The sequence below is a fragment of the Echiichthys vipera genome (assembly GCF_963691815.1).
Source record: "Echiichthys vipera genome assembly, chromosome: 19".
Taxonomy (NCBI): Eukaryota; Metazoa; Chordata; class Actinopteri; order Perciformes; family Trachinidae; genus Echiichthys; species Echiichthys vipera.
In genome coordinates this window covers 14,741,342-14,752,620 of record NC_139844.1, presented here as the reverse complement: position 1 = coordinate 14,752,620, position 11,279 = coordinate 14,741,342, and the positions used below count along the sequence as shown (strand labels likewise).

Sequence of the window (11,279 nt, the reverse complement as noted above, 5' to 3'; positions counted from 1 at the left end):
GATGTTATGCGATTACCACAGATAAAGCAGGAGACGATTCATGAATGGATTCTGCGGAGCTGTTAGACCACTGGACAACAACACGAAGCCTGACACAGAAAGAAAGAACTTTTATCTCACACTTGTTTTAAATGCATGCATGTGTCTACATTGGACATTTCATAACACAATGAACTGAATATTAACTGCTAACTTTTTAAAGACAAATGCAATTGTGTTCGCTTCTTCAACATTTTATGCCCCAAACGATGAATGGAGAAAATGATAAGCAGATTAACTGTTACAGCTTTACAGTGAGGCATCACAAACAGACACACAGAACAGGTTTGTGAAAAGATAGTATGTGAAACAAATGCCTGTTGACCAGTTGAAAAGTAATTTTACGGAATAATCAATTCACTGCAAAAGCACATGCAACTCCTGACTACTTCACAAGAATAAACTTACATACATAAGTAAATGTAATCAAGTACTATACTATACAGTTATTTCTGTATAGTTATTTCACTTGAGTATTTCCATTTATACTCATATTCTACTACATTTTGGAAGCCAATATTATTCTTTCTACTCAACTACATGTATTTGACAGTCACCAGTTATTCTGTATATGCAGATTATTAATGCAAAACATAATCAACTAATAGAATAATGCTCTATTATGGATTAATACCAGGCAGAATATAAACATTTACGAACTGCAGTATAGTGATACATGCACATTAATGCATCACTAAATATGATCATAAACTTTTACTTTTGATAATTTAAAGGTATTTGCTAAAACTTACAGTTTTGCTTAAGTAAGATTTTGAAGGTAGGGCTTTTACTTGTAACAGAGTATTTTAATTGTGGCATTGCTACTTTTACTTCAGTAAAATATGAGTACTTTTACCACCACTGACTATATTACTACAGTTTTTAAATTGTTTTCATTTGGTAAATTAAACTACCTGGCCACAAACCTAAATAAAAAAATAAAATAAAAATACTTGAAACAAGTCGAGAACCCTTTCGAAAACGCCTTATTGACAATGCTTGTATATGTTTAGATAGATAAATATTCACCTTTTTTTTTAAATGCATCAGAACCAGTGAAAAAACAACAGAAACAAATGTATTTAAGCATGCACCTACTCGTCTCAGTCGCATCTCTTCTTGCAGCAGCAGGTTTCTCCTCTGAGGACGCGACACTGTGACACAAATCAACTCCCGCCCACTGACGTGCCACGCACAGGTTCCATCCAATCAGCGCTGTTTGTGAGAATTCGAACGGCTCCTATTGGCTCCTCAGATAAGACTCACTACAATGAAACCTCTGAGGACTTTCAGGTACTCAGGAGGAGCACACAAACAAACAGACGGGAGGCTCAGTGGGGATTTTACTCTTATCAATCTAATCCTGTTGACATCGATCTACTGAATGAACACTAAACCAGTATTAACGGTCTCTAGGATTTTGTCATTTGTAGGTCATGTAGAAGTAAGTATCCAGATCTTGTGTTAAGGAAAAGTTAAAAAAAAAGAAGAAAATAATTAAAAGTGAAAGTCCTGCATCCAAAATCTTTCTTAATTACAGATAATTAAGTATCAAAAGTAAAAGTAGCCTGCCCATTATAAAGCAGAATGGCCCCTCTCATCTTTAAGTTAGTGTGTTATTATTACTGGTTGATCACTATTTAAGCACGATGTTAATGTTGTAGCTGGTGGAGGTATAGCTTATTTTAAAAACTATCTTAATGGGCAAAGTCAAATAAATGTAGGGGAGTACGATGTATAATATTTTCCACTGAAATGTTGTGAATTTGGAGTAAGAAGTAACGGAAAATGGAAATGCTCAGATAAAGTATCTCAAAATTGTACTCCAGTGTATAGAACTGAATGAGATAAACAGGAATAAATAATGTTTCTCCTTGTGATTTAAGGCCAAAGGCTGTTATGATAACCTGAAACATGGAAGTCACATCTGCCCTCCTGACCATGTGCTCTATTTGGGTCAACCGTGCACCAAGCTGAGCTGCACTCTGATCAGTGCGTGCACCGGGCTAATCTCACCTTTACTGGCAAGCTGTCTATGATGGATTACAGACGTTTAAAGAAAACAAACAGCTGTTACCTTCACTGAAACCACAATGACAACATATTTACTTATAGCTTTGAAGGAAGGAGTGAAAAGGACACTGAACTGGACAACTGACCTGATTTATACAGTTAATGTTACAAAACTGCAAAAAAGCATCAAGACTTGACTGTAGATGGCACTAACAATGCCCAGTTTAATGCAGTTCAGTTTAAAAGTGGCGAAACACCTAGATTATTTTTGGTCGTTTGAAAAGTATGTTGCGCGAAACTGTTGAGGCATTCACATAAAGACATAAAGACAGGCCGTCACGTCATATAGTCTACATTATACAAGGCACTGGTTCTCAAACAGTGGTACTTGTACTACTGGTGGTAGGCTACTGAAGTTTTCTCTAATGGTAGGCTACATAAAGGAATCTCCAAAATAAAAAAAGGAAACATTAGTTACTAAATTAATATAATACTAAGAAAATACTTAAACTTTTAATATGTGTGAAATTTTAATTTAAAACAAGTTTAGCATTTCCTGACATATTTTTGCTTCAGTATCAGCCCGCTCTGTAGTCACGTTTATGACTAAACTGTGGTGGAAGAGAGTAAGCAGAGGTCAAATGATTGGTTTGAAAACACCGACATGTCAGTTCTGATGCTCCCCTTTCTACAGCGTGGCTGTGGCTGAAGACAGTCAACAATAAAAAAAATCTTCTGATTAGGAATAAACCTTCCTGTCCGTAGCTGAATAGTGTCGGCCTAAGCTGCTGTATTTTTGGTCTTAGTGGTGGGACTTGAGAGAGCCTGATATTTTCTGAGGTGGTAAGTCATGTACAAAGTTTGAGAACCACTGATCTAAGGTACAGTATGACTTACAAAGGCTGAAAGGAAATACAGAAAGAGCAATGTTGAGAAAAGGGGGTAACTTACCAAAGTTTGGAACAGCTAAGATGTAAAAAGTCAATGTTATGTCCTTATAGGCTAAAAAGTAAAAGAAGAAACTATCAGATAAAATCAAATGTTTAGGCAATCCAAAGGGCATCTTAGCTAGGCTAGTTAGCTTTTAGCAGGACTGGTTAATCTGTTGTTACCTTATTTTGTATCTGATGGTTTGATTTAGCAAGTGCCATTCAGACATGGTTTTGTGTCTATGTGGAAGCCAATAATGAATTAAATTACAGGCAACAATTCTGCAAATTAGCTCATGCTATAGCTAGCTGTGACTGCATTCACTCACTGTGGTTTGGTATTTAGTTGTTCGGTTACTAGTAACAAAACAGCAACATGTACATGTTGTTTTTATTAAAATGGACACATTTGTAAGGTACAATATTTCATATATGGTAAGAAAAAATTAACAAATTAAGAATAAAAACAGAGTAATGAATGTCAAGTGTCAGACAAATGGTAACACCAGTAAGATAGCACGTAAGCTATAAGCCTATAATTAGTAAAATAAGTGAAGTAAAGTATAAGATATTGAAATACATTTAGTGGTAACTGGAAAAACATGAATAAAAGGTCCGACTGTGGTTTTAGTTACTGTTTTTTGGTCTTGTATGACACTGGAGGATCACTATATGACCACTAGATGTCAGCAATGATACCTGATCTGGAGGTTTTTGTGGCGTGTCTGTGATCAGTGGATGAGACCATATGAAGTGCACATATGGCCGGACACCTGACTGATTGTAATTGGGCTTTGCTCAGTTTAGAAACTGTTGTTAAAGGTATAATTAAACCAGATACTTTGGAAGGATGGTTTATCTGTGACTTGTATCATCAGAGTTCGAGTGATTGAAATATTTTTAGATGATCTTTATATGATCATAATATTGTGAGATTTGACTCTCATTGAAAATCTATTTTTAATAAATTGAAAATGAGAAGAAAAATATATCTGACATCTAACTAACATCAGTTCTAAATCTAACAAATGTTTCAGAATTAAATGAATGCAGTCTGTGTGGGCAGGGAGGTGAAATGTCCCTGTTTTCTCAGCAGCACAGTGCTTTAACCAAAAAGCCACTATATATATTTTTTGCTGCTCATTTCAAACGGCATATACAGCTGCAGCTTATGATGACCATATTAGACTTTTCTGTAGTGTTATACAAACTGACATTTGAGCCAATTAAACATGAAAATGATCTGAGTCTGGATTCAGAGTCTGTTTATCACTCTTTCTGCAAAGGGAGCAAGTAAGCAAGCAAGCTGGCCAACAAAGTGAGGATAATGTAGCATGTGCATAGATATAAATATGCTTAATTAAGCTTAATAAGCAACAAACAAGCAAGTGTGTGAGATCCCTCCCAAGATTAAAAACAAACAGATGGAAACCTATTCCTGTAAACTCAAATTACATGTCTGCAGACTTTGGACACAAGTGTGAAGTGGCAGACGTGTGAATATGTGTGTGCATGGCATGGGTGAGGTGGTGGGTGAGCCATTCATGATTTTACATTCAACCCCAGTGCTGCCATTCAAGTCCCCCTCTGACCACCATGCGTCATTGTCTCTCAGGCAGGGAGTCGTTAAAACTGCAGACTCAGTTTGGCAAAAGGGGGTTTCACCGCAAACATTTCAGTATTTTGGCCCCTGAGCATCAGCAGCAGCAGCAGCAGCATCTCCACCGGGGGTTCGTCCTCTGATGCCCCGGCTCCGTGCGCCCGCTGGTCCGCACTGCTGGCTGCTGGCGTCTGGGCGCAGGGAGGAGGGGGCGGCAGAGGAGGGAGGGAGGAGGAAGAAGAGGGGGTAGCTAGGTGGGAGAGGAGAGGAGAGGAGGAGGAGGGGGGCTCCGCCGGGCTGCCCTATATGGCTGTGGATGAGCTGTATGCTAATATCGGCTCGAGAGGCACAGCATCGCGTTTCTGCCGGCAGTCAGTGGTGGCTTCCAGAGTCTGAGCAGGCTCCTTCACAGCCATGGCTGAGGGCGGAGAAGGGGAAGACGAGATCCAGTTCTTGAGAACTGTAAGTAAAGATAATTTCATGGGCGCGTGCTGAGCTGTTTCATAGCATGCACTTCAGTTTCCTTTCCAATTAGCGCCTTCGGGCGGCACACAGCACGCCAATTAAGTAAATCACCGATGCAAGTTGCATTATGGTGGAAGTTTGGGAAAGAAAACGCATCGTCAGTGGTTCATTTTGACTTTGCTTGTGCATGAAGGATGTTTGTTTTTTTATGGAAGTTGCCGCAGGTTGCGCGTTGCACCCCCACTGTACGGCGCACCTGTCGACAGGACTCTTGATGTGGGGAATCTCAATGAGACTCCCGTCTGCTGGTGCAAGGGCAAAAATGACTTCACACTCTCTTGCCATTTCATAACACATGCCCCCTTCTTATTTTCCACCCTTCTTCGCTTTCTGATCCGTCTTGGTTTTCCGGGAACGCCTTGTACAAAAAAAACAACCCTTGTCTTTTCTCACGACTCCTCCTCTTCTCCTCCTCGGGGAGAAGAGTTTCAATAAGTTGTGCTCACACAAGCAAGCCACCCTCTGCTGACTACTATTTTAGTTGTTTGACGCAGATTGGTTACGCTGCCCCTGCTCTGCGTGGTTATGCACAGCAGTTATCCTTGTAGATGATATGACAGCTTGTGTGTTGGTGTGGTGGGAATATGTGTCGCGCACGTATTCTTCTCTGCCTCATAAAGCTTTGTGACCCAAGTGTTGCATTAAGAGCAATAAGACTCAGATATTATGCCATATGCAACATGTTGGCAGGGATGTCTACCTGTTTTCATGCCATAGACTTCTGCATTGATTGTGTCAGACTTCTCATTTTGTTGAGTTCAACTCCGCACATTATTTGCACATTTGTAGTTTGAGTTTGAATGTCAAATAAGCCTACCCTGTAATTGATAGCCTTTACTTTCAAGGGGTCTTGTCATAGCAGTTTGTTTGTTGTTGGTTGAATACTGTTGCTGTCTGTATAAGAAATTAAGTGAGTCAGCATTACAAGGACTTTACTGGTGGTTTTGCACAATTTTAGCCAATTTACTACAAATCATCACAAGTAATCTCTTTTACAAATAATGCTGCTTTATAAAATGTCTATTTGCAGTATTTAGCTCAGGCAACATTGGCTTCCATTCATTTCTGCACAATATAAAAAACCTACACTATTCCACTATTGGAACTTGAACTTGAGCTTGAAGTGTCATCCATCACAGTTAACATCAGGTTGCATTGTTGCATTGAGGTCATGCATCGCAGACTTGTACTTAAACTGCATAGCACGATGAATTAAGATGGACGTATGGATGTAAAAAAGTATGGGTTAACTGTGATGGGCTACATAACTCAAGTTTTGAGAGCGCATTAATAGATTTCTATGCAGAATTAAATGGAAACCAATGTCTGCCTTGATCTGTAGAAGAAATCAAGTAATATGGTGCAGCACTTCAATATAGTTTGGGATGGGGGGTTTGAGCAGTAGCCCCAGATTAGCCAATGGATGTGGTAACCGGATTTGCGAAAACACTGCAGAGACTCGTTGCCCTATCCAAACCTTAAATATTCCAGGTCAATGCCTAACCTTAACCATCTAACCTTAAATATTCCAGGCCAAAGCCTAACCTCAACCATCTAACCTTAAATATTCCAGGCCAAAGCCTAACCTCAACCATCTAACCTTAAATATTCCAGGCCAAAGCCTAACCTCAACCATCTAACCTTAAATATTCCAGGCCAAAGCCTAACCTCAACCATCTAACCTTAAATATTCCAGGCCAAAGCCTAACCTCAACCATCTCACGAAAGTTTCGCAAATCTTGGGTCATCATCTAGACATGACTGGTTCCAAGGTATCCAATCATCATTGATAAAATGTCATCCTCAAAGGAAGTAAAACATGCAAACATGCTGTCTTGGTCCTTTTTAATATAAGCAATTCTTTTTGTTTTAGTTTGACATTGATGTCCATTTTGGCTGAAAGCCTACCCCAGTGTTCTCCTATCTCATGTGAGATGTTGACATACACAGTAATCTATATGTGATCCCTGGGAAGGCTTTGCTGGTTATAAGTGGCTGACGGGACCCTGTACTTAACAGCTCCTACTATTTGTGATGCCAGAGATATGCTGACCCATGCCTCTCAGATTCTACTGTCACAATGGCATCTTGGTTATTTGATGACAACAGCGGTTTGAGTGTGGGGGTTTCCCTTGAGGTCCGCAGAGCCTTGTTATCAAACCTCGGAGGTGAGAAAAACGTGTCCCCACGGGAAGCCCTGAAATAAAGAGCGCTAATTGAAATACAATGAATTACAATCTGTTGAAGATTATGGTAAAACTGGTATTTTGTTTCTTTAATTGATTGCATTTGTGCTGTTGTTTTGTTTCAGTTTTGAAGGAACACTGTTGCAGTTGTTTTTTTCCAAGTCAGATGTATATATAAGAAGTGCAATTTCAAAGTGTCCTGTCATTGGATACGACTGTCAGGTGTTGACAGAGGTCCAGACATTGTGATTCAGTTTCAGCGCGGACGCAGTCTCACCTTGCTGTTGATGTGTAACGCTGGGAAAGCTGGCAGTGATGAGAGCTTCTCTGTCAAAGGAAACTGAGGAAATTGTTACACCTCTACTGCAAGATGAAGCCAGCAGTCCCTTCTGTAACTTTATAGACCCACACTGAAGCTTATAATGGAGATACAAAGGTTTAAATGAAATGCAACTCGCAGCGCATTGACATTCTTTGCTCACTGGTTAGAAATGACTTTTTTTGTGACAGCTCATTAACTCTTCAGAAATTTAATATGGAATGGAAAGATGTCACACACAGAACAAAATACTACTTTCTTTGGTTGTTTTGGTTTATAAAATGATCCATATATCCATATTCAGCTTACTTCAAACTTTAATTCATGCAGGAATCAGAAAATCTGCAAGTCATTTTCAGTCTGCTATAAGAACACTTAGTGATTTGCCATCACCTGTGCTGATTGTTTTTATTGCTGCTTATTGGTTGTGCCCTGTATGAAACAATGCTATTATACTAAACCAAGAATACATATTAACCTGCTCCTTCAGTGAAATGACACTAGGGTACATTGTCATTGTTAGGTGAATACTTTGTAACCAGGTGGACTCATGTTTTATTAGAAATTGTAAAATGTGGTCGAGCTAAAACGGACTGCTCTCCCCTGAAGAGCCATCATCCAATCGTAGCTAAGCAACCGTATCTAGGCATACTAAGCTTTGGATATCTCCACATGCTGAAGTTGTGTTATATTAGTGACAGCGATATTTGGCGAATAAGGAGTCAGAGAGGTGACTTAAAATCAAAAATGCAACATCTAAGTGTAAGAATGGTTTCTGCTGTAATGAGTTTTTAAACCAGACAAAACACCAGGAAGAGATTTATAAAACTTTCTTTGATTTAGTTAGAATAACATGGCATCCTTGTTTTTATTTCTTCTGCAGTGTTGTGTATTTGTCTTTATTATCAGAAATCTATCTCCTTGATACTTAAGCAGGAAGTGGCCAGTATAAAGTACTTCACCCTCAAAATGATCATTTGTATATCAGTTACTCAGATGTGTTACCTTGAGTTATTGAAGAAAAAAAGGGTTTTCTCACAGGTCTCCACTGTAAACAGAGAATACAAATTAAGAGAAAATTCTTCATTCACTGTGGAGGCATGTGAGAAAAACAAAAATTTCTTAGTATTCAAGGTAACACAGAGTAAAAAACTGATATAAAAATGATAATAACTAGGGCGGCCGGTGGAACAGTGGTTAGAGCAGAACAGAGGATTTCCCAATCCTTCCCAAAACTGCCAAAATAATAATCTTTAAAACATAATTTCAAGGGTAAACTTATCCTTTAAGGACCCAAAATTGGAGACCAATAAAACTTCAATGCTAGGATGCTAAAATACTTGTGAAGTTCATAGACTGAAGACGAGTCAGGATGGTTGCAGGCTTTTTATATTGGAAATAATATTGTTGATGTGAATGTAGTTGAATGAAAAAGAAGGGTACATTTGTATCGCTGATTTAGATAAACGCCTTCATTTAGATTTTATTTTTTATATTTTTTATTTTAGTGAACTGGAAATGATAAGCCTGATTTTCTTTACTTCTGTCTGAAATAAGAAAACCATTGTTTCTAAAAAAAAATTGAGAATATTGTTTGGTGACTCTTCCAACGTTATCATCAAACTAAATATGTTTGAATGGAAAGCTTGACAGACAGCTACAGTTACTAAGTGGGGTTAAACTAAAGGTCAATCAGGACTTATTTTATTTTTTCCTGAACTCTTAAAAGAATTGAACTTTGAGGTAACCATATTTTTCCAGGCTGCTGTTACACCTTTTTTTTTTAAAAAAACGACAACAAAAAACCCAGGAGATCGAGGTTTGCGATACCCAGTAGCTCCTCAGGGCTTATTTGGAGTTTATGTTGTTCTGGAAGCCTTCTGCATACCAAGGCGAGGACTCTGGGGGTTTAAATTTAGCCTTTTTAAAGATGATGCTTCCACAGCACATACAGCTCTGCTCCCCTGACACTCAACCACAGCAGGGGAAGTGCTTGACTCATGGCAGCACAAGACCAATGACTCCTTAACACCATGTTTATAGGGATAAAGTAGCATTTAGAAATCAAATACTTAATACCACACAGTAATATACAGCATTTTCTTAAGCTTAATAGGTCAAAGTGATGGACAGTTGTAGTGAGCTTTCAAGTGGAACTCTGTGAGCGTTGCACTAAATCTACAAATATACTTGTATTGATTATGGTGCAACCTGGTAGATTTCTATTGAGCTTGGCACAGCTGTGTTGGTTGAAATGTTTTCCTTAGATTCTTATTACTGTACATGCATGATGGTGAGTTGATCTTATGCTCTGGTGAATGTTGTGATGATGGCAGGATTGGCTGATGTAACAGTTGTCAGAGTTTGACAAGAGTGGGGTCAAGTATCAGTGAAAATGAAGAGGTGTAGATACTAACATTACAGTGTCAAACAGCTAACAAAGAATTTCCCAATAAGTTAGTTTATATGGCAATATGCCTTTTTAGAATTGTTATTATGAATTAGTTATTAATTATTATTTTCTTGAGGAAATATATGACACTAAGTTTAAAGTGGTAAAATGAAATAATGTAAGAAACCGAAAAACAAGACCAAATGGAGCCTAATGTTTGATCATTTATCCCTACGGCCAACCTTGTCTCCCACTGGTTATGCTAATAGCCTATTGTATATGCTACTGTACACATTTGCTATTTTATTTCCTGCAAATTTAGTGGATGAGTGAACAGTACATTTTATTTTGACCCCAAAGGCAGTGGTGTGTAACTTTTACTCATACTATTTTTCAACCATTTGTATTTGCCTACAGATAGTGATGCTTAGTTTCCACCTGATTATATTTTAGGAAAATTGTGAAGAAAGATTTTTTGAAAATTTTCTCACATAAAGGTCAATTTCTTTAGTTGTTTTTCTTATTTGTCAGCAGACTGTTTTCCGAGTTGTCATGGAATTGTAAATGTTAAGTTACTTTTTCTTCTGAGCACTTCAAGACTTGTCGTCCATAATGGCTTAAAACTTCAACATTCAAGTTCAGTCTTTTATATATACATTTTTTTAATTTATTACTGTAGATATTATGTACATGACCAAGAAGGAAATCAGGTGACCTAGTACAAGAGTGCAAAAATCATAGTAGGGAGACAGGTCAGAGCGGTGGATGGGTCCCAAAACACAGGAGGCTGGCGTTTGTGTCCCGCCAATGTTCGTGTCCTGGAATTATTAAGCCAAACCACCACCTTTTTCTTTATTCTCAACCAAGTTGGTTTGGTGCTTAAACTTAGCCCTCAGGGTCACATTTTTGCGGCATTAAAATTAACGTCAAATTTCGTAGGATATCATACCAACCTGTTGATGAAAATATGATGTTTGGTTGTAGTACATGACATTTGACAACCGTAAAGTTTTGGCTGATAATGTTGGGTATGATTACAAAACTATAACCTTGGATGTGCCTTGTATACCTTCCAAAAATCTATTAAAAAGTAGTTTCATATCAAGAAGTCAAAGGAGAAATTATACTGAAGAATAGTAAATGTGAGCATATGGCTTCTTCAGATAGCTCCACTGTGTTGACACAACTTATAATAATGGAAAAAGGCACTATAGTATGTACACTATGTAATTTGTTTGTGCAAAGAAAATCTATACCATCTTATTCCAGCACAGTA

At 38.1% G+C, this 11,279-nt stretch overlaps 1 protein-coding gene across 1 annotated transcript in view; it reads left to right on the top strand.

The window, feature by feature from the left end:
* Positions 1–4,887: 4,887 nt before the first annotated feature.
* ryr3 (ryanodine receptor 3) overlaps positions 4,888–11,279 on the top strand; it is a gene marked incomplete at its 5' end in the record, with an annotated part of 111,715 nt that continues 105,323 nt past the window's right edge. Inside the window, 4 exon segments of the mRNA XM_083934084.1 lie at positions 4,888–4,927; positions 4,930–4,965; positions 4,968–4,990; positions 4,993–5,043. Coding sequence (XP_083790210.1) covers positions 4,888–4,927; positions 4,930–4,965; positions 4,968–4,990; positions 4,993–5,043 — 150 coding nt within the window.